At 39.3% G+C, this 24,596-nt stretch overlaps 1 protein-coding gene across 3 annotated transcripts in view; it reads right to left on the bottom strand.

Annotated features, from left to right (window-relative positions):
- Positions 1–24,596, bottom strand: part of LOC126412803 (RNA-binding protein 33-like) — a 236,302-nt gene that overhangs the window by 25,070 nt on the left and 186,636 nt on the right. For all 3 annotated transcript variants that reach the window (XM_050082581.1, XM_050082582.1, XM_050082583.1), the window contains exons 14-15: positions 17,899–18,075; positions 7,900–8,151 (exon numbers count right to left, since the gene is read on the bottom strand). In XM_050082581.1, coding sequence (XP_049938538.1) covers positions 7,900–8,151; positions 17,899–18,075 — 429 coding nt within the window. The remainder of the gene's footprint in view (positions 1–7,899; positions 8,152–17,898; positions 18,076–24,596) is intronic.

Here is a 24,596-nt window from a genome sequence, read left to right as displayed (position 1 = left end):
TTATGTCACACACTGTAAATAAATACAGATGGCCATGATCACTTCCTTGTTTGATGAAAATTTCTTCCTAGTAACACAAAATTTCATTTTAGCAATTATGAAGAAGCCATTCTGAGCTACATCTATAGAACAAAGTGGATGCAGAACCATTTAACTGCTCAAATAATGCACTTCAACTCCTGTTTCAAATTATCTAAGAATGAAGCATAGACATTGTCTGTGTCTTCTTTGACATAAACTCATCAGCCTAGTCTATTGTACTGAATGGGGTTTCACCTCTATGTGTTTGACAAGGGATCAAAGTTTCATTCACTTTCATGACTAGGTAAAAGAAGTCCTTAAAACTGTAACTAACTATAGCAAAACATTCTTCTGGACGTGTTTTTGGTCAAAAGTCGTCAGAAATCACTGCATCAATTACACACACTGCTCTTTCATACACAATTGGTCAGGCAGTATATTTTGTACTAGTTTAGTTGGCATGTTTATAGTGTCAAATACCCCAGGCATTTTCACTCAGCAGTCTTTCATTATGCTAGAATGGATCTCAACTGTGGTGACTTCAACTGTGTGGCTGGTATGCATCCGCGGCCATATTTGAACTCAATCCATAAATAAACAAAAATATCTTTTTCTCTCCACATCCTCACAACAGGTGGATCCCTCTCGAAATGATGCCCGAGTGCCCTGTGTCTCCCTTATCATATTCCCACACAATCTATCTTACCTCCATAACTTATAGTTCTGAAAGCTATTATAGTTTTTCTACTATTGTGTATGATTATGCAGTACACTGATTTTCATTTGCTGGTGGTAAGTAGTTGTAATTTTATAGTTTTCCGAAGTGAAGTTCGAAGTCATAATTTTATAGTTTTATGAAGTATAGTTTTCTTTTGATGCAATTAATGACGTATAGATAATGATAATGGAAATTCCTGGATGGGACAAAATGTAAAATAAAGAAAAGGCAACCACTCCCCTTTAGCAGACTGATGTGCAGTGCACAGACACACGTAACAGAACACTGCCTTAACCAGATTTTGAGCTCTGGTTCTGTTTCTGTCAGAAAGTACACACATTCACATACATAACCACACAGGCGCCCAAATGCACAATACTGTGGCTGTGGTGATAATGTCCTTCCACCAAAAGAAGAACTAGAGCTTGAAAAGTAGTTAATAAAGTGTTCTGTTGTGTGTCTCTAGGTGCCACATATCAGTCTGCTAAATACATAACCAACAGGCACCCAAATGCACAATACTGTGGCTGTAGTGATAATGTCCTTCCACCAAAAGAAGAACTACAGCTTGAAAAGTAGTTAATAATGTGTTCTGTTGTGTGTCTCTAGGTGCCACATATCAGTCTGCTAAAGGTGAGTGATTGTCTTTCCTTTATTTTACATATTAATGTGTAGAGGGGTGATTTGGTTTTAGCACAGATTATGGGCTGCCTGAGGGGTGATAGTGGCTGGAAGCTCCAGTCTCCTCCTCTAAAAGAAAAGGTATGTTACTGTGGACAGTGTTCCAGTTAACAGTTTCTCCCCAGTTCATGGTACCTGACAATGTCCGACGATACACATCCACATCAATACTCCACAAGCCACTGCACGCTGTGTGGCAGAGGGTACCCATGGTCATTTCCTTTCCTGTTCCACTCGTAAATAGAGCGAGGGAAAAATGACCAGTTTTGTCAAGATCTGCAAGTGAACTTGGAGGTGACACTTCTGCAGGTAGACTTATTTTCTTCTAAAGTAACTTCCCATGCTAACAGCAAAAAATAAACTGTCATAATCTGAAAATATGTGGCACAGAGAATTTGCATATCTCAGCTGAGCATGACTGGCATCCATTAAAGCTCAGTATATTACATCACGAAGAAGAGTCTTTTATGATCTTTTTGTGTTTACGGGATGTACTATTATTGAGAAAATATTGGTATGTTATAAAAGTGCTGCTCTGATAGCTTGATGAAGACCCGAGAAGGCTGTGTGTTCTACTAAGAAGGCACATCACTTCACCGTCACTATTAAGATTGGATTTGTTTCTAAGCCTCACCACTGGATTGTCAGTGAATTCACCGTAAATTTTCAATTTTGCAAGTGTCCAAAACGGTAGTATCATGCAAGTTTTTGTTTGTGTGTTGTGTATCCCACAAGGGCTGAAAATATGAAGTGGAATTCTTACAATGTTCCAATTCATAAAAAGGTGACATGTTATTTTTTTGTTGAAAGAACTTTATTATTAATATAATAGAGGGAAACATTCCACGTGAGGAAAAATATATCTAAAAACAAAGATGATGTGACTTACCAAACGAAAGCGTTGGCAGGTCGATAGACACACAAACAAACACAAACATACACACAAAATTCAAGCTTTCGCAACAAACTGTTGCCTCATCAGGAAAGGGGGAAGGGAAAGATGAAAGGATGTGGGTTTTAAGGGAGAGGGTAAGGAGGCATTCCAATCCCGGGAGTGGAAAGACTTACCTTGGGGGAAAAAAGGACGGGTATACACTCGCGCACACACACACACATATCCATCCACACATATACAGACACAAGCAGACATATTTAAGAGCCTCTTTCCTGATGAGGCAACAGTTTGTTGTGAAAACTTGAATTTTGTGTGTATGTTTGTGTTTGTTTGTGTGTCTATCGACCTGCCAGCACTTTCGTTTGGTAAGTCACATCATCTTTGTTTTTAGATGAACTTTATTATTATGTTTACTTATGCTGCGCAACACAAAACTCTTTACATTGAGTGTGAATTCATGACAGGAAATTAAACAAAACACAAAATATCAGCCCATGAGTATCTCATTTTACATTGCTTTCCCACGACTGGAGGACAGCCGTTTAGCAAAGAAATTAATCTCAGAACAGCAGTAAAAGGTACCAGTATGGCAGAAGCGGAATATTGTTTTGCAACTTCATGAAGCTAAATGATTTAAAATGGAGGTTCTTTAACTACAGGGCAAAAATAGTGGTGCTCCTACAAAACATGAGGCAGTTCAGCTGCAGGGTTGTTGCCAACTTTACCTTTATAAATGATAATATGTGTATGAGAATGAACATATATCCTGAATATCAAACAATGGAAATTCTGTTAGGAATATCAACAATGTAGGAAAAGACAGACTGAAGATGACACATCAAGTCTGCAACTTGATGTGTCTTCTTTCATGTTCATATATCCTGAATATGTAGATGTCCATTGCCTCAAAAGTTATAGACTGTACACACAAAACCTATGAGGTAAGTTAGGTATGTGCTTAGAAAATGGATAGACATTTACTGCTTTCCACATATAATACAATAATTCTTCTTAACTATGTTTTCGGATGAACTTTTACTGTTGTATTAGTTACGCTTGAATTTTGCTCACAAGTGAAGTTGACATATTGTATGATAACAGATGGCAAACATTAATAAATTTCAAGGCAGTTTAATACATAGCATTGTGCAATACCTCTTCTTTTTCAAATTCAGGATGGTCTATCTAGATCGCAGTGCCCTCATTTTTGTCTGTGGGGGGATGCACACGGTGGAATGGCTCAAGGACAAGGTGCCCATGATATCCCAATGGGAAGATGCGAAGCTGCTGGTTAAGACAGTAGCGAAGCTTCTTAAGACCGCAAAGATATCAATACCGGTACCATAGATCCTTAAGGAAGTCTCTCCTAAGACTCTGTTCGAGAAAATAAGATTCTATTGGAGAGTGATCAACCAGAAGGTTTCACCAGAAGGATGAACCCTGGTAGTGGAGGTCGGAGAGAAGTCCCTGAAGGTGATGAGGGAGCAGGACCTGAAATTGTTTTTAGGGTTCTCGCAGGCCACCATCAGGGTTCTCAAAGACAGCAGCAAGACGGAGACTCGAAGTGCTGCAGATTAATCTGCAGCACAGTAAAGGAACCTCTGCTGCCCTGAGTCGCTTCCTGGGTAGGCAGGAAGTGGATGTGGCCCTGATACAAGAACCCTATTTATATAAAGTGGGTGTATCGGGCCTCGGTGGCACTGGAGGTAAGCTGATTTATGCTAGAAATCTAAGAAACTCCAAAACATGCATCTATGTAAGCAATGGAATTTCTTTCATGCCAATGATGGATTTCTGCTCAAGGGACCTAGTGAACATTAAAATGCAGCGATGTGAGGAAGGTATCACGAGGGAAATTATTTTGGCCTCAGCATACCTTCCTTAAGAAGACAGTTCTCTTCCTCCTCTGGAAGTGAGGAGACTGGTAGAGGGTTGCCATCGCCAAGGTAACCAACTGCTGGTGGGATGCGACGCCAATGGCCACAACCTAGTGTGGGGCAGCAAGGACACCAACAGCAGAGGTAAGTACCTTCTTGAATTTCTTTTAGCTAACAACTTGGAGGTCCTGAACAGGGGCAATGAACCTACATTCAGGAATAACAGAAGGGAAGAAGTAATTAATGGAACTTTTGGTTCCATGATGACAGGCAGCTATGTCAAACAATGGCATGTGGTGTTAGAGCCATCCTCATCGGACTACATGTACATAAAATTCAAGGTTGAAATGGGAATCAGACAGACAATGACCTATAGGAAACCCAGGAAAACAGACTGGGAGACATACAAGAGGGACCTTGACTTAGGCTTATCGGAAATTAAAACCTCAATAAGGAATTAAGTAGAGTCTGAAGAAGTAGCAGAGGCTGTTACCTCTGTCATAGTAACCTCATATCAGGACAACTGCACAATCACCAAGAAGTACACAAATATGGTTGGTTGTTTTGGGGAAGGAGACCAGACAGCGAGGTCATCGGTTTCATTGGATTAGGGAAGGACGGGGAAGGAAGTCGGCCGTGCCCTTTGAAAGGAACCGTCCCGGCATTTGCCTGGAGCGATTTAGGGAAATCACGGAAAACCTAAAGCAGGATGGCCGGATGCAGGATTGAACCGTCGTCCTCCCGAATGTGAGTCCAGTGCCTAACCACTGCACCACCTCGCTCAGTAAGTACACAAATAGGAATGTGCGTTGGTGGAATAACAACTTGGAAATTCAAAGGAAACAGGTACGAAGACTGTTTAACATTGAGAGACAAAGGTCAATGGGCTAAATATCATGAGGCCCTTGTCAACTACAACCTTGCAATCAGACAAGCAAAGAAGACATCCTGGGAGGCATTCTGTGAGGAAGTGGAGAGCACGGCTGCTCAAGCCAGACTTCACAGAATCCTCACAGAGTACCAATCAATCCAGAAGGTACGTTGAGGAAGGAGGATGGGGAATATACAAAGACAGCACATGAGACACTGGAACTGTTCCTCAAAACTCACTTTTCTCAATATGCTCTGCCAGATAACACAAACCAGTATGTGATCCCGGAGGGACAACGGTTCTCAGGCACTCGAAGAGAGTACTGGGAATCAGTCAAGGAGTGTGTGGACTTTAATAAAATCCAATGGGCGATTGGAACATTCCAACCGCTCAAGTCACCTGGCCCAGATGGAATTTTTCCAGCTCTCCTGCAACAGACAAGAGAGAATCTCATAAGAGTCCTATGCAGGTTATTCAGGGTTAGCCTAGCAGTATGAATCATTCCCAATGCTTGGGGGGCAGTGAAGGTTGTCTTCATTCCAAAGCCAGGGAGAAAGAATTGATCATACCAAGGCTAAGGATACGAGACCAATCAGTTTGTCCTCCTCCATTTTCAAAACACTGGAAAAACTGGTTTTGTATATGTTGGGGAGAGGAGGCTAATTAGGGCACCCCTACATTCAAATCAACATGCATATCAACCAGGTAAATCATGTGAGACAGCTCTCCAACAACTCGAAGAGAGGGTGGAGAAAGCACTTCACTTACACAAGAAATAGCCCTCTGCATCTTCCTGGATATTGAGGGGGGGCTCCAAAATAACATGACCTTTGATTCCATGGTAAGGGCAGCAGAGATGCATGACCTAGGGACCAGGGCCATGCTTAGTGGAAGGAAGGTAGAGGCTACCACGATGAATGAAAAGATGGTAATTAATACTACTAGAGGCTGCCCACAAGGAGGAGTTCTGTCCCCTTTATTGTGGAATCTAGTGGTGAAGGAACTCATTGAGGAACTAAATTCCAGACAGTGCTTCTGACAAGGATACGCAGATGACCTTGTCATAGTAATACTTGGCAAATTTACTGACACAGCTAGAAATATGGCGCAACGAGGATTGGACATTGTGCAAAATTGGTGCATTGAACAGTATCTGAGGTTGAATCCTAAGAAGACTGTTGTGGTGCCATTTACAAAGAAGCATATCCAACCTCAAGTTGGAATCTAAAGCTCTTCAATGAAACTCTACTTGTGAAGGGGATAGTGAAATATCTAGAGGTAACCTTAGAATAGAAGCTAACATGGACCCCTCATATTAAGAATATCTGCTCCAAGGCAAAAACTACTCTAGTGAGTACCAGAAGAGCTTGTGGTTAAAACTGGAGCCTAAACCCCAGAGGTATGCAATGGATATACACCACAGTGGTTAGACCTAGGATTTACTATGGGGCAGGAGTGTGGTGGAAGAAGGTAGAACAGTGGGTTGCAGCTAAGGAGCTTGCTAAGGTGCAGAGACTGGCCTGCTTAGCCGTAACAGGCGGAATTAGCAGCACACCAACCACTGGGTTGGAAGCCATGCTGGACATGCCTCCACTACACCTTTGGGTCAAGATGGAAGCAGCAACTGGGGCATACAGACTTAAAACTGGCAAAAACTGGATCTGATCGGGATATCCAGAATCACACACTAACATAGTGAGTGAAGTAAACATAGGAATGGCTAGGGAAATGCCTGCCAACTATATAATAACTCCCAACTACTTCAACAAGCCTTACAATATAATAACCGGAAGCAGGGAGCAGTGGGAAAAATCAGTTCGACACCGTACGGGGGACATTGTTTGGTTCATTGATGGGTCGAAATCAGACTAAGACATAGGGGCAGGGGTGTATGGGGTTCAGCCAAGACTGGAGGGCGTCATCTCTCTAGGAAAACTGGCCTCTGTATTCCAAGCTGAAATTACTGCAATCAGGGCATGTGTGGAGGAAAATATGCATAGGTGCTACAATGACCGTAGCATTTACATCTATTCAGACAACCAGGCAGTCCTGAAATCACTGGCAGCTCCTTCAACAAGATCTAAAATTGTTGCAGAATGCCACAGGACTCTGGTGGAGCAAGGGGGAAGCAATAGGGTAAACCTAGTGTGGGTCCCTGGCCACTCAGAGATCTGTGACAATGAACAAGCAGACAGATTGGCCAGGATGGGGGCAATGACTCCATTTATTGGATCGCAACCTGTCCCGACAATTAGCAAGGCTATGATCAAACTGGAACTACAGAAATGGCTCAGGAAACAGCACGTAGAGTATTGGACCAAGGTCCATAAACAAAAACATGGCAAGGTAATGATGCCCAAGCCATGTTTTAAAAGAAGCTCTGTAATCCTGGGACTGAACAGGAAAAGAGATCAAACTCATGACTGGACTGATGACCAGCTGTGGGAAATTCAAAAAACACCTACACACAATGGGTATAATGGAAGAAGACCCTAAATGTAGGATCTGTGATGAGGTTGACGAAACTGCATCACACCTAATCTTCGAATGCATGGCATTGGAGAACAAAATATACAGAATCTTCGAGACAACTAAACCTGAAGAAATTGTGTCTAACAAAAAACTGGTAAAGGAACTCCTTGCACCATTTAAGGGCTTTACTAGATATACAGGGAGTGATACCGCACAATGAACTCGGTTTCAGTGCGGGCAGTGGCGGGTTAGACATAAGCTGTTTTAGCTTCCCTGTCAAAATCAAATAAAAAATGTTAAATATGCCTCCTTTGTGGGGCAGAGGGTTCAGACAATCTGCGTTGTCATTTCATGAATAACTAACCTGTCCTTGCAAGGTAGTACTCTTCTGAATAACCACTCTTTGCTGTTGTTGACCTGTGAGCAACTGAACACCAGTTCCGGATGATGCACCACGGAGGACCACTTTTCGTGCTTGTAGCTGTTGCTGGCCTACTACTGTGACTCTCTTTGGGTTCACCACTGTGGCGGTACCTGATGCCTGCTGGGATGGCGCCCTCACAATGCGTCCAGGTTGCATTCCTGGAGCGGATTTCGATGCTGCTGGTCCACCAATCTTGTAACACAAAATTATAAGAGTCATTTTTAGAAAAACAGGAAAATATAAATGGTTTTCAAGTTACAATCAACAGATTCCAGTTAATCACATCTCAACTGTTTTCAACAGTAGCTAAAAAAGAGACGTTGCCAAACTGGGCTCTTTTCAAATGATACGAGAACAGAACACTTGCAACACAGCTGGAGACTGTTGAACTGACTCTACAATTGATATAAAGTTCTTTAAAATTTCTATAAGGAACTTGTCGTGTCAATAATCACAAACAGCATTTTCTAACAATTTAAAGATAAATAATCATATAAAACTAACTAAGCAGCGTCTGATGCATTTGACTGGAAAGTATATTGCACAAAATTCTTGCTTACAGGTAGGAAAGCAAACTAAAGGTATATTAATCAAAGAAGGCAATACACCGATGGAAAAAATCCGAACATCAAGAAATAATTAATGTAGAGTAAATGAAATTTCAGGAAACATTTGTCTAGGTAACGTGCTTAAGTGATTAATGTTGTAAGATCACAGGTTAAAGTAAGTGCAATAAAAGCCATTGCAAATGTGAAATGCTGGTACATCAATAACCAGTGTAATTGCCAGCATGTCAAATGCTAGCATGCAAACATGCATGCATTGTGCCGTATACATGCTGGATGTCAGTTCGTGCCAAGGAGTTCCATGCCTGGTTGAGGTTGATTGCTGGCCCTCAACTGGTCTCCTCCTAACCAATACACAGCCATCACTGGCAATGAGGCACAAATGTCTTTCATCAGAAAGCACAATAGTTTTCCACTATGCCCTCTAATCAGCTCTCACTTGACACCACTAAGTCAAAAATGACAATGGTTTGAGTTCACTGGAATGCATGATACAGGGTGTCTGGCTCAGAGCTGTCCTTGAAGTAACTGATTTGCAACAGTTCATTGTGTCACTGTGATGCCAACTGCTGCTCAAATTGCTCCTGCAGTCACAGTATGATGTGCCACAGCCAAACACAGAATATGATGGGCTTCCCTCTCCGTAGTGCCACGTGGCAGTCTGGAACTCGGGCTTCTTGCAACCGTACCTTCCCGTGATCACCACTGCCAGCAATCATTTACAGAGGCTACTTTCCCGCCAAGGCTTTCTGCAATAATGGGGAAGGAACATTCAGCTTCTCATAGCCCTATTACAAGATCTCTTTCAAACTCGGTGAGCTGCTGATAAGATATCGTCATCATCTTATAGGCATGCTTGACTATCAACAACTCACTATGTCCAATCTCAGAGGTAACTATAGCTCGCGCCATTATGACGGCGGCCGAGTTTAGTTTCGTTCTGTGCATCTGACGTCACAAAACACAGTCAGGCAATGAACAGAGAATGACGTTGCCAGAGCTCGACTGCAGTGCAGAGCACGGACGAGTGTCTTCAGTTTTAGAAACGTTCAGTCATAAATGAAGTAATTGAGCAAAAGCAATGTCTTGATAGCAGACTTTCTTTTATAGAAAGTTTGAAAAAAGCTTTCTTTATAACAACTGCTTCATATTCTATTAATTAATTAAACCAAACAAGCAATAAGCCTCCTAATTCAGGCGATAGCAAGGACAGGTGTTTGTATCATTTTCACTAACTGCTTTTTCCCAATAAAGAACAGCGGTAATTGTTTATTTCCTATTGTACTTCGACAAAACATGAGTAATTCATAGTCATACCAACAGTGTTATTCATGTTATCTGTTTTGTTTGTATATCTTCTCTTCCGCAGTCGCTGTTTTACTATTCATATTGAGATATATTCTTTTGCGACAGTATTAAAAGTATTATTTAGAGCAGAATTTTGGCTCGTACGTTGCCGAGCTACTTGATTGTCTGACGCAATTCTTTGCTTCGCTGCTTTGGCAACATCATCATATTCAATATCTTCGTCGGCTGATCTATGTTTTGGCAAGTATTTGCTGTCCATTGTGACAAACACAAATTGTTTGTGCACTGCGCCTTACTGACGATATATTTTAGTTTCTATGTTTTATTACATCCACAATTCAGTTATGTGTCCTCGCCAACTTTATTTTAATCAGAACTTTTTAGAAAAAAGCAAAATGACTCTGGTATAAATAAAACTTTTATTACAGTCGCGAAAGACGGAATATTTCTCAATATTACATACGACACCTATCTGGTACTTAAATGAGATCTTGTTATACAGTAAATTTTATATGAAATTTAGGTATCTTGTCCACATTTCATTCTCAACACTGTGGCAACTAAAATTGACCATACGGAAAGTATACGCTATGGACTTTTACCTCTGCAAACTCTTCAAAATTTCATGCGATGATTTACTACATTGAATGCTGCACAATAACTGCACTGAACATCGAAACAAAATTAAGTCATTAATGGGGGGAAGGTATCAGTCAAGAAGATGTGTAAAAATCAAATTTTTGGGCCGAATAGTTTTTGTGAAATCGAATGATAAGTGCAAAGCAGTCGGAACACCACGTGTCTGCACAGTCGACGAGCAGTGCAGTGATGACAAAATCACGCACAGTGCAGAATGCGGGGGAAACGTCTCTGTAGCAGCGTAAGGGTTAATGCGGCTGTGGTGGCTTTACTTCATGAACTGCGCGCTCCCCCTACATGTAAGTTTGCGAACTATACTATACCATGGCACTGCTTCTATTGGCGCTTGCGTCATTTGCAACTGGCAATGCAGCAATCTCCCGTGTCTGGGTGGGCATGCGCGAGCAGCCAAGATAAAAGAATTGAACTATAATGCTTAACGGTTACAGTGCTTATGTAAAGAAAGCCTGATTTGTATCTTCATAGTAGCACTACTAGTGTCACTCTTACACGACTGGTGTGAAATTCGAATAGCCTTCTTTTGGATGTAGAAATATGCCAACCAACTTTCGTTTATCTCAGTCTTCTTCTTGCTATTAATGCCAGATGTGGTTGACGACAGTGAAACCGCTGTCACATTTCAGCATTGTTTGAAATGATCGGTAAAGCTGCGCTACTCCCTTCAACGCCACCTAGGAACAAAGCCTACACATGCAAGCTAGGTAGGCTTCGTTCCTAGGTGGTGTTGCTTCCTTTGCTAGTCAGCACAATACCCTTTGTTGCCTGCGCCATTACTGTTTTCGTAACTATTCTGCGCAGTGCAAGGTTTGGCTTATGTATCTCCATGCATCCTTATAGTGATGTCTATAATTATAGACTTTGTGAGGAAGACTTGACTGCAGTATGAAGTGGTTCCTGATTAGTGACAAACATTATCAACATGGTCTGTCAACTGATGGATGGGACAGGGATACTCTAAAGGCGAAAACGAGAAGTATGACGATAACTATTTATTGCTAGGCTTCACAAACACTACATTCAATGGTGAAGAATGTCTGCAGTGTGTAGTTTGTCTAACAATTTCAGCTGCTGATAGCATGAAACCTAACAAGAGACATTTTGAAACCAAACATCCTGAATTAACGGGAAGACCAAAAGATTTGTGTTTGTCAGGAAACTAAATGTTTTATTATCAACCCAAGAACTTTGCTAGAACAACGAATGATACGTCTAAGGCTCTTTTAGCCTCTTATCAGATTTCCCATAGAATTGCTAAACGCAAGAAACTACACAGGGTTGCAGAAACTCTGATTTTACCAGCAGCAATTCATATAGTATCAACAATGTTTGGCGACTCATTTGCTCAACAGTTGAAAAGTGTTCCTGTCTCGAATGACACATTGCGTAGAAGAATTTCAGATATTTCTGATGATTTAGTTGAGCATTTAATCGATAAATTGTGCAACAACTATTTTGCACTTCAAGTGGACAAAGCAACTGACATTCATAAAGATGCTAATTTGATTGCTTATGTTCATTTCTCCTGACAAAACTCTACCATCTGGTGAGCAAGATGTATGAAACAGGCGAAGTACCCTCAGACTTCAAGAAGAATATAATAATACCAATCCCAAAGAAAGCAGGTGTTGACAGATGTAAAAATTACCGAACAATCAGTTTAATAAGCCACAGCTGCAAAATACTAACACGAATTCTTTACAGACAAATGGAAAAACTAGTAGAAGCCGACCTCGGGGAAGATCAGTTTGGATTCCGTAGAAATACTGGAACATGTGAGGCAATACTGACCTTACGACTTATCTTAGAAGAAAGATTAAGGAAAGGCAAACCTACGTTTCTAGCATTTGTAGACTTAGAGAAAGCTTTTGACAATGCTGATTGGAATACTCTCTTTCAAATTCTAAAGGTGGCAGGGGTACAACACAGGGAGCGAAAGGCTATTTACAATTTGTACAGAAACCAGATGGCAGTTATAAGAGTCGAGGGACATGAAAGGGAAGCAGTGGTTGGGAAAGGAGTAAGACAGGGTTGTAGCCTCTCCCCGGTGTTATTCAATCTGTATATTGAGCAAGCAGTAAAGGAAACAAAAGAAAAATTCGGAGTAGGTATTAAAATCCATGGAGAAGAAATAATAACTTTGAGGTTCGCCGATGACATTGTAATTCTGTCAGAGACAGCAAAGGACTTGGAAGAGCAGTTGAACGGAATGGACAGTGTCTTGAAGGGAGGATATAAGATGAACATCAACAAAAGCAAAACGAGTATAATGGAATGTAGTCGAATTAAGTCGGGTGATGTTGAGAATATTAGATTAGGAAATAAGACACTTAAAATAGTAAAGGAGTTTTGCTATTTGGGGAGCAAAATAACTGATGATGGTCGAAGTAGAGAGGATATAAAATGTAGACTGGCAATGGCAAGGAAAGCGTTTCTGAAGAAGAGAAATTTGTTAACTTCGAGTATAGATTTAAGTGTCAGGAAGTCATTTCTGAAAGTATTTGTATGGAGTGTAGCCATGTATGGAAGTGAAACATGGACGGTAAATAGTTTGGACAAGAAGAGAATAGAAGCTTTCGAAATGTGGTGCTACAGAAGAATGCTGAAGATTAGATGGGTAGATCACATAACTAATGAGGAAGTATTGAATAGGATTGGGGAGAAGAGTAACTTGTGGCACAACTTGACCAGTAGAAGGGATCGGTTGGTAGGACATGTTCTGAGGCATCAAGGGATCACCAATTTAGTATTGGAGGGCAGCGTGGAGGGTAAAAATCGTAAGGGGAGACCAAGAGATGAATACACTAAACAGATACAGAAGGATGTAGGTTGCAGTAGGTACTGGGAGATGAAGAAGCTTGCACAGGATAGAGTAGCATGGAGAGCTGCATCAAACCAGTCTCAGGACTGAAGACCACAACAACAAACAACATGTTCATTTCGTTGACGAATTTAACATTCAAGAGGAATTTCTTTTCTGTGAACCAATAGAGAAAACAGCTACAGCTGAAAGCCTTTTTGACATGCTCAATACTTTTTTTAATCAAAACGGTATATCATGGAATCGGTGCATTGGAGTCTGCACAGACGGAGCTCACTCAATGTCTGGAATTCGTGGTGGATTGCAAGTGAAAGCTAAAGCTGTAGCTCTTGATGCTGTATGGTCTCTGGTCTCACTGAATAATACCGAGAGACTCTGGCCACTAAAGAATTTAGTCCACACCTTCACAAAGTTCTGCAAACGGTTATACAAACAGTTAATATTATTAAGGCAAAATCTATAAATTGGAGGCTTTTTGAAGTGCTATATGAGGAGATGGGTGCTGAACACACTCAGTTGCTCTTTATGATTGATGGCTTTTTAGGAGTAAAGTATTGAAAAGAATGTTTGCACTGAGGAATGAGGGTTGTTGTTGTTGTTTTTTTTTTTTTTTTTTTTTTTTTTTAAATAAAAAAAAGGAGAGAAGTCAGTCACTTTTTGGCAGACTGTTTCAAGAACGGAGATCTTTTATTTAAAGTGGTTTACCTCACTGATATTTTTGAGAATGTAAATATTCTTAACACTTCACTTCAATGTAATCAGGCAACTGTACTATCGTGGAATGAAAAGGTGAAGGTGGTCATAAATAAATTAGAGCTGTGGAAAAACTGAATACAGAGTGGCATACTACACTCATGCTCATAAATTAAGGATAACTGCAGAATGTGGTGCCACACAACGTGGCACTACACAAAACTGGCACTAATAGCATAGGCACATAGGGAACACACATGACACATGTCTGTTTAAGTCCACAGTATTGGTGATAAGTTGAGAAAACCATCCCGAAACACTTGTGCTGCAAAACACCACTGTTTCTTGCGAATGTACCCTGATATCAATATGGGATATGATCACCATGCATACGTACAGACCGCACAATGAGTTGGCATACTCTGGATCAGATGGCCGAGCAGCTGCTGGTGTATAGCCTCCCATTCTTGCACCAGTGCCCGTTGGAGCTCCTGAAGTTTACTAGGTGTTTGAAGATGAGCAACTATAAGTCAACCGAGAGCATCCCAGACGTGCTTGATGGGGTTTAGGTCTGGAGAACAGGCAGGCCACTCCATTTGCCTGATATCTTCCATTTCAAGGTACTCCTCCACGATGGCAGCTCGATGGGGCCGTGCATTATTATCCATCAGGAGGAAGGTGGGACACAGTGCACCCTCGAAAAGGCGGACATACTGGTGCAAAATGATGTCCAGATACACCTGACCTGTTACAGTTCCTCTGTCAAAGACATGCAGGGGTGTATGTGCACCAATCATAATCCCACTCCACACCATCAAACCACGACCTCCATACAGGTCTCTTTCAAGGACATTAAGGGGTTGGTATCTGGTTCTTGGTTACGCCAGATGAAAACTGGCAAGAATCACTGTTCAGACTATACCTGGACTCGTCCACGAACATAACCTGGGACCACTGTTCCAATGACCATGTACTGTAGACTGTGTGTCTGGAGACAACTGTTCCAGTGGCTGCGGTAAGATAGCGAGCAAGGCTACCTGCAGTACTCTGTGGCCTTCTGCAGGCACTGATGGTGAGATATCGGTCTTCTTGTGGTGTTGCAAACTGTCCCATACTGTAGCGGCTGGACACGTTTCCTGTTTGCTGGAATCGTTTCCATAATCTTGAGATCACACTTTGTGGCACACAGAGGGTCCGTGCTACAACCTGCTGTGTTTGACCAGGCTCCAGCCGCCCTAGTATTCTACCCCATTAATATGTATTCTTTGAGCCATTTTCAACACACATTCACCATTAGCACGTCTGAAAACATCTGCACACTTACTCGCTGCACCGTACTCTGACATGCACCAACACACCTCTGCGTATGTGGACTGCTGCCAGCGCCAATGCACCACATGGTCATACCCCAAGGTGCTTTAAACCCGTAAACCACCCACCAGAGCATTGTTTCACCATGTATCAGCATTATTCTTAATTTATGAGCATGAGTGTAGATATGTTCCATACTGTAGTGTCACTGTTAGAGGACACAGAAAATCTGATACTTCCAATGGCTTGCTTTCATCATCATCTTGCTAAATTAACAGTTCACTTCGAGAAGTATTTCAGCAACGATTTTGTTAAACATAATTGGATTGAAAATCCATTCATAAATGCTCCTGGACCATCATTTCTAAATACTAAGAGCAAGAACAACTTGTTGAACTCACTTATGATACTTCACCGAAGAGTAAATTTAATGAAGTGTTTTTGCTGGAGTCTTGGATACATATTAGCAAGGATTTTCCAACACTAAGCAAAAATGCAATGAAGATCCTGATTCCCCTTTTGCAACAACATACTTGTGCAAGATTAGATTTTCAGCTTTTTCAGCTGTGAAGTCTACTACTGTTAAAAGCTAAATGTAAACAAAGAACTTCGAGTGGCTCTTTCTGCTATTCCTCCACATCTTGAGGAACTTTGTTCTCAAAAGCAGGTGCATCCATCACACTAAACTTCTTAATTTAAATTTTTATTGCTCTTATAATTCTTATTTGTTGAATTGTACATAATATTCATTTCATAGTTTTTGCATAAATGAAAATGTCATAAAGATAAAAAATTTGTTCTATATTTTCATTACAATGAGTCTTGTTATTTTTGGTTTCTGCTGCATAAAATCCTTTTCAATTGAGTTTGGTAAATATAATGAGGAAAAAATATAAAATATGACTACTTTTATTAATAACAATAGGCTGGGTGGCCCCAAGGAAATATACTCCTTTCACCTTTCCTTTCTTTGCTTAGCATTAGTTCTCTGTCTGAGCTCTTGATATTCATATAGCTACTTTTGTTTACTCCAAACGTTTCTCTAAATTCCTTATAGGTGGTATATATCTTTCTCCAAATTATACATGCTTCTACAGGCTTGCATTTGTCCTCTATCTGTTCCTGCTTAGCCATTTTGCACTTTGTGCCAATCTCATTTTGTAGACATTTGTACTTTGTTTCACCTTCTTCATTTGCTGCGGTTCTGTATTTTCTCCTTTCATTAATTAAATTCAGTATCTGTTGTCTTGTCCAAGGATTTCTACTACACCATGTCTTTTTACCTATTTGATCCTCTGCCACCTTCACTATTTCATCATTCAAAGCTACTCATCAATGTTTACTGTAGTCCCTGTGCGTGCGCGCATGCACACACGTGCTTAAACTAATAAAGAGCAATAGTTCATAAGCTAGTAAAATTTTCTCTTCCGTCCACATATAGATCAGGTACAGGTAAGATATTGTATATGCATGTATTTTCTTTTAAATCATGGAATGTCTGCTATTTTAATACAATCTTATAATCTCTTTTCAGTTCACATGATTGATGTTTTAAGAATCCATGCTGGTTGGCGCGGAGGAGGACATTATGCTCAAGATTTTAGAAGCCTATGAAATGTAGAGAATCAGGAGACGGTTTAAGATCACATGAATTGGTTCAATGGAAAACGATCACCTCCTTACTTTATGTCAATGACAAGCAGAAACGGCTAATACAATACACAATCAATATGAAAGATAGGATGATTGGCCACAAATGAGTCATTACTGCAAACTGTAGTTGAAGGGGTGGTGGAAAGAAAGAATCACAGGAGCTACCTTAGATAAATGTACGTTAATGTGTATGGGAGGGAAAAACAATACAGTAACATTCGAGTACAGCACTAGTAGGGTGTACCTCAACACAGTAACACTGATTAAATATCTAGATGTAACACTGCAAACTGATATGAAGTGGAATGAGCATGTAAGGAAAGTGTAGCTCCTCCATAAAGGAGACAGTACATAGAATGCTAGTGCGACTGCAGAAAAATCCTACTGCTGCCAAAGTACATTTCACATAAAGACTATGAAGATGAGAGAAATTAGGGCTTATATGGAGGGTTTTAGAGTCATTTTCCCTTGCTCTATTTGTGAGTGGAACACGAAAGGAAATGGACCAGTAGTGGTACAAGATAACCCCCGCCATGCACTGTAAGGCAATTTGGGAAGTACGTATGTATATGCAGATGTAGATATGAGTATACTGAAATGAGGAGCATACATGGTAAGTGTGAGGAATGGAGAACTGCATCAAACCACTGCGAGGAATGGAGAACTGCACAAAACCAACCTTATGGTTGATGACCAAAACAACATTTCTGTACACTCTAAAATAATAGCCATTATGGTACCTAATCACTGTTTATCCTACCACAGAACAATTATTAATATTACCACATGTAAGTAATGAGAGAAATAATCTGTATTCTCTGGATGGCATACATAAATCACAACTGGGTGCCATTTTTGTGAAATGGCTACTATTGAGTAAGTATGAAGACTATACACAGAGAAATAATGGTCACATAAAATTATACTTACATTTTTCCGTAGAACTGGAATGCCCTGTACTGACTGTTTGGTGACTACAGACACCTTCTGTATAGGATGCTGTTTAAGCTGCTGGCCTCCTTGCGGTAAGAATTGTTGTTGTGGCGGTATTTGTTGATGCTGTTGGTGGAAGTGGTGTTGATGCTTTTGCTGATGCTTTAACTGCCGCTGTTAGGAATATTTTGAAAACAGTTGTTTATTTACAATGACATTTCAATACATACAAAAATTTCATTCTGTTCTTTAATTAAATTAGTTATCACTTTGTAGTGCAGATGGTGCATATTACTAGCATTGTAACTGTCCTTTCAATTACACAATAAAGCTTATTTTGAACAGATAAGCAATGAAACAAGACACTTGTAACATTGAAATCTGCAGTAGTAGTTCAGCGTCTTCAGGATTTTTAAGAAATGACACTGATCCAAATATCCACAATACCCGATGTCAGTAATGGTTCTTTTTTTATGTGCAGTATGTTACATTCATAAACATGCATGGTCAATTGCCAGTCCCTGCATTCATCAATTCTCTGCAGGTATGCCTGCAATTCACTATCATCTTATGACATTGGTATCTTCCTACAGGCACATAATCTGCAAACAATTTCATGGAGCTTCCAATGTTGTCCACGGGGTCATTTATATAGCTTGTAAACAGTAATGGTCATATCCACATTTACTTGTGTACTCCTGGAAGTATCTTGAATCCAGTCAGCTGGTCCGATTGTCAATAAGGTCTTATTTTTTTCACTACATGACAGTGCGAGACTGTACCAAATGCCCTTCTGAAGTCAGTGCGGGACTGTACCAAATGCCCTTCTGTAGTCGAGGAACACATCAACCTGAAAATCGATATCAAAAGTGCTGTGGATCTGAGAGAGGAACAGAGCGATCTGAGTTTCACAAGATCTCCGTTTGTGGAATCCATTTTGAGTTTTATAGATGCATGTTTGTTCTCAAAAACCTCCATAATATGTGAGGATAAAACAGATTCCATAATTCTACAACCGATTGACATCAGCGATATGGGCCTGTAATTATGTACGTCTCATGGTACCCTTCGTTGCTCCAACGACCTATGATAAACTGCTGCTGGAAGGGAAGGCAAGTTCTCTGCACAATCTCTATAGAATCTTAAAGGGTATCTCATCTGTTCCAGATGTTAATGATTTCCATCTGATTACCAATTTTACCTACACTTAAAACTTCTTAGTTTTAGTCAGACTGGTTGGCTAAATTTTGGTTTCACAGTCACTGAACGTACCTCTTGTTGCTCTCCTTACACTCATTTTCATTTTGTTCAGCTTTTGTTGTCAGCTAGGTTTTGAGTTCTCTTAAATTTGTGATGAAACACTGTTGTTTTTTTTTTAGCAACTTTCTAACGAAACTATTGAACCAACTGGATCTTTTGCATCCCTTAAAGCCTTGCTTGGAACACACTTTTCTAAGGCATATGGAATGTTGTTCCCCCCCCCCCCCCCCCCCCCATTTATCGTCAGCACTGAATATTTTATGCAATTTGTATCCTGTACCTCTGTCTAAGTAAAAATATTTTCCTACCTTTTACCAGTTCTTATAAAACTCATAATCAACGATGCAATCACTGTTTTCAATTACGAATCTAAGTATTTTTGTTGGATGTGGAATTATGACTCACGCCAACATCAAAATTGAAAGAAATGCAATAGAAAAGACTGGTTACTTTTCTTATTTAAGGACCGCAGTCATAGAAAACAACAGATGCAGCATGAAAATTAGGAAAAGTGCAATAGCTAAACACACTTCGACTGTAGAAAGACAATTACTAGTGAAGAAGCTGTTTAATATAGAAAAGATAAAACAATGTACTGGACACTGTTAAAGATAGACAGAAAGTAACTAGAAGTGATGGTAATGTGGCTTTGGAGTTAACGAGGACTAGTTTGGCAGAAATGAAAATCAATCATGTTCTGAAAGAGATCAATGAGCAGAGAAACCTAATAACAACTACACAAAAAAGAAAACAAAACTTTTTCAACATTTATTAAGTACAATGAACTTTTAAAAGACATACTGGAAGGTAAAAGTTTGACAAAGAAAACCAAGAGGCGGCTAAGAAAGGAAATAGTTGAAGACGTATTGAAAGTAACAAAGTGCCAAAATTATGACGAAATGAAGAGGACAGTACAAAACAGAGGAAAATGATTGCAATGACAAGGCATCATGTTTAGACTTTGGTTGAGTATGGTAATCCCTTCTCCCTTTTTCCCATGCCCTCCCTCTTCCTATATGTAAAATGTCAATCTTATAGAAATGCAGATTTGATAAGCAGTTCGCTTAACTAGTCAAAAAATGTCTCCCTCTGTCAAGAAGTAATCTCAAAAGATACCCAAACCACTCCTAATGACAGTAATAAAAAACTGCAAATTAACAAATTTTAAACCAAAATTGGGAGTATCCATAAGCTGTTGGTAATGGAATGATTAACAAACGAGTAAAGTAAAACAATCCAGGAGCTTAGTGTGTGGCACAAAAGGAAATTCAGAAACAAAAATACAATGAGAAATTACACGTGCCAAGCTAATAATCTTTATGAATTTGTCAACATTACAGTATTTTATTCTTATCTTCACATTGAAGCAAAAGCAAATCAAAAGCAGAGCAAACAATCACTGTAACTAAAAAAGTGTAGCAAGAATTAAAGAGATGAAAAAGTTTGCTTCACTGGTCACTGCATGCAAGGCAAAATGGCCAAACAGCTGTAACAATTTAGTTTGTGTGTGTGTGTGTGTGTGTGTGTTAGTTAAGAACAAGTCTGAAAGGTTAACAATGTTTTCAATCCTGTTTCCTGTTAACCACTCAATGCTTCAATAGAATCAGTGAGTGGAAAAGCAGAACAACTCCGATACTGGTAGTTTTTAATTGAGATAGCCAAAATCACATTGAAACCTGATGAGTTGAAGAGAAGTATGACTAGCGCACTATGTACATATTTATGAGGCTGAGTAAATCCCTGCCAAGTGGTCCAGCACTGGTTGCGTGACCATCTCAGAAAAATTTTATATTTGCTGGGTAATTCCCCAATGCTTAGTACTCACAAAAATATTTCTTAAAAAATTTATTGTTTATTATTTTGAAATGGTGCCCATATTTGTTCCAAGCCCCATACGTTTTTTCGCACTTGCAAGCATCTACATTTTTTACAATTATCCAGTAGTGGATTGTCCTAAGCCTTTCAGATAAAATGTATTTACTTCAACACACTCTGGGCTACAAATTAACATCATTATCACTTAGCTGAATGTATTCTTTAATATATATTTTAATAGTTCAAAGTTATCAGCCACATATTAAAAAAAAAAACCTTCGAATAGCAGTTTTCCAAAGAAAGATTAATTTCTCAGCTTTAATATTTTTTCTGCTATTACACTGTATAGTATAGTTACTTTTTATAGTGTATCAATGGTGAGCAGATTACACTTAAGAAAACACACTATTTCAAAAAATGGAATGGATGGAAAATGGATATGAATCTCATTAATTTCGTTGTCAAGTACAACTACTTTGAATTCAACGGACAACTGTACCAGCAGTCTGATGGGCTCGCTATGGACAACCCTTTAGCCGGCATCCTTGCCGACATCTTTATCAATTCCTTGGAAAAAAAAGCTGTTTAACCGTGTTTCAGCCGCTTCACTAGGTATCCTTTCTTACACAAGCTACGTTGATGATATTCTAGTCATCTATAACAGACCCGCCGATAGAATTGATCATATATTTAAACTTTTTAACGACCTCCATGAAAAAATTTCTTCCACTATTGAACTCGAAAACGAAAACCGCCAATTACATTATTCAGACTTGACGTTTACAATAGAAGACAATAACATCACTTTCAATATTTTTTGAATAGAAACGTATACTGACCAAATCGTGCCTACTTCCTCTTTTCATCCACAGTCTCAAAAAATGGCCTTTTTTCACTCTGCCGTCCACCGAGCCACCTCTATGCCACTTTCAACAAAAAAGTTTAATGAGGAGATTAATTTACTTAAAACCATAGCAGGCAATAATGAATATACACCTAACGTAGTGGACGATATCCTAAAAAAGAAAATTGCAAGAACTACCACGCTCAACGCCTCATGCACTGAAATTAACCCAAAAAACGTTTTTCTATTCCTTTCATAGGACCCATTTCCTATCAGATTCAACGCATGCTTCGCAACAAATACAACTGCAATGTTGCCTTCTCTACTAATAATAATCTAAAGAGAAACTTCATTCATAATTTGAAATCCATTCGCTCCCCCTACACAAAGTTCTGGAGTTTATAAGATCATCTGTGATACCTACTCCTCCTATTATATAGGGCAAACTGGACGTGCTTTCACCATCAGATATAAAGAACATCTTTTGAGAAAGAACGGCATCAGTCCCCTAAATTCATCCTTTGCCGATCATCGCCTAATTACTGGACACGCGCCTAAAGCCACAGGCGATAACAATATTCTACATACTGAAAACAAGGATGTTTTAGAGGAATTGGAAATTTTCAAACATCTCTCTCGTCATGATGGCCTCATTCTCAACGAACAGCTGCAGCTGTGAAATAAAACTTTTTCGACTGTATAAAGCCATTGCTTGATTTTGATTCAGATTTCCTCATGCAACTTACCGAAATGTTGTTTTCCTGTTACATCTTTGCTGTTTTCTTGTATGTCATAACTAGCGTTTTTTTACGTTACAAAATGTATCTCTGTTTAAAGCAGATAAATATGTAACTTCATCCTATTATTATTAGTGCTTACGTTATGCCTGTATCAGCTGCATCACAATTTCATGTGTCTAATTTTGAATCTACAGTAGCCTAGTTGTTTCTGTGGCTACTAGATGGCGCTCGTAGCAACACCATGTTTACTTGCCCACACTTTCTAACGTGAGCCCTCAGTCTTGTTGCAACCCTTGTTCACTAAAGTACGAGCACTATTCATGATGTTGCTTTTCGGCTTAGATCTTTTTTAATATGTGACTTGTAAGTACTGCATCTTTTTCCAGTAAGTACAAACTTCAGTTTTATTAATGTATAATATACTTAATATGTTTTAGAACAGTTAGTCTAATTCTGAAGACGACGCTCATAGTAGCGTCGAAACCTGATCAATTTTGACTTAATATTTGTGACCGACGGCTTATTTGTTCTAAGATATTTTTTTTAATTTTTCCATTTTGTGGCCTGCAATATCTTTGTTGGAGGACCAGATGAAAATCTGGAAAGTCCACAGTTAATAGACCTTTATGGTATCAAACTTCAGTATAAATTTCAACTTTGAGATTCAATTGGAAGTTATGGGAAAAAAGATTACAAACTTAAGTCAAAAATATGTTTTTTAACATCTGTGATATCTGGTATGCTAATCAAATAAAGTATACCAACTACATAATGTAATATACCACATTACACTAGCTAATGATTATTTGTCGAAACAATGCTGTGGTAATGGTTTCAGCAGGCTAACAATTGCATCTGCAAGCCAATACAAGTCTTACCGTTGTCTTCCCCATTACACCAACAACTGTCTACTTACACTTATTTATCTAGAAGTTCTTGAAGTGTACAGTTGAAAAATGGTGTCTCAGTGTTCTGCTGGTGTTATTGTTAATGAAGCATGTCATAAAAGTGTGTAAGGAGTGTATCCTAAAGACATTACTTTAACTGAAGATTACAGTGAAGAAGAAAAAGTGTTGTTTTACTTACAAGTCGGCCCAGAAGTCAAATCAACATGCAAGTACCATGAAATGAAATACTTAAAAAAAAAATTCATCACCTTTTTGGTCAATCTTGCATGGACCCTTATAAAAAACATATAACAAAAGGTCAGCGAGAAATAACATTTGATCGTTACTCTAAAAATAAAAGCCCTTTTGTCAATCTCGTACCAGGAAAATCTATGTGTCCAAAATGTTATTCTAAGATACTTGTAATTCACAAGAGAAAGGATAGTGAAACCTCAGATACAGAATTTTGTGACTTATCAGCAACCACTAAAAAAGTAGATACAGCTTGTGAAATCCTGGGTATATTGCCTGCTAGTAAAATTAGAAAACTAAGTCAAGATAAAAGACCAAGTGCCTTGAAAACAAAAACTGAGAAAGTGGCAGCTACAGTCAAGAAGAATTTGGAAGTTTCATTTCAAAATACAGTTTGTACTAAAACAGATGGAAGTTCTAAAACTTCACCAACCAAATATGATGATTTGATAGAAAAACTAAAAACTAAATGCAGGACTTCAAACAAAGAGGATGCAATTAAGATTATCAGTTTACTGCCGAATCTTGGAGTCGAGCAAAAGTTAGTGATAAATTTAATGTGTCAGAACGTCTTGTTAAGTTAACAAGGCAATTAGCAAAAGAACAGGGAATTTTACCAGCATTACAAAAGAAAAATGCATCTAATTTGGTAGATGAAAACACAATCAATAAAGTTATTAAGTATTATGACACTGACAATAACAGCCATTTGATGTCTGGCAAAAAAAAAAAAAGGAGAGAGAGAGAAGAAGAAGACTGTGTTTCTGTGAAAGAAAAAAATTGGCCAGGCAAACAACCCTTACGTGACATGTTTGAAGAATCCAAAGATGATGATTTGATGCCTGACAATATAAAACGCAAACAATGGGTGACACAAGACAGAACTGAAATGGTGAC

This window comes from Schistocerca serialis, chromosome 7, assembly GCF_023864345.2.
Source record: "Schistocerca serialis cubense isolate TAMUIC-IGC-003099 chromosome 7, iqSchSeri2.2, whole genome shotgun sequence".
Taxonomy (NCBI): Eukaryota; Metazoa; Arthropoda; class Insecta; order Orthoptera; family Acrididae; genus Schistocerca; species Schistocerca serialis.
This window is presented reverse-complemented; position numbering and strand designations above follow the sequence as displayed.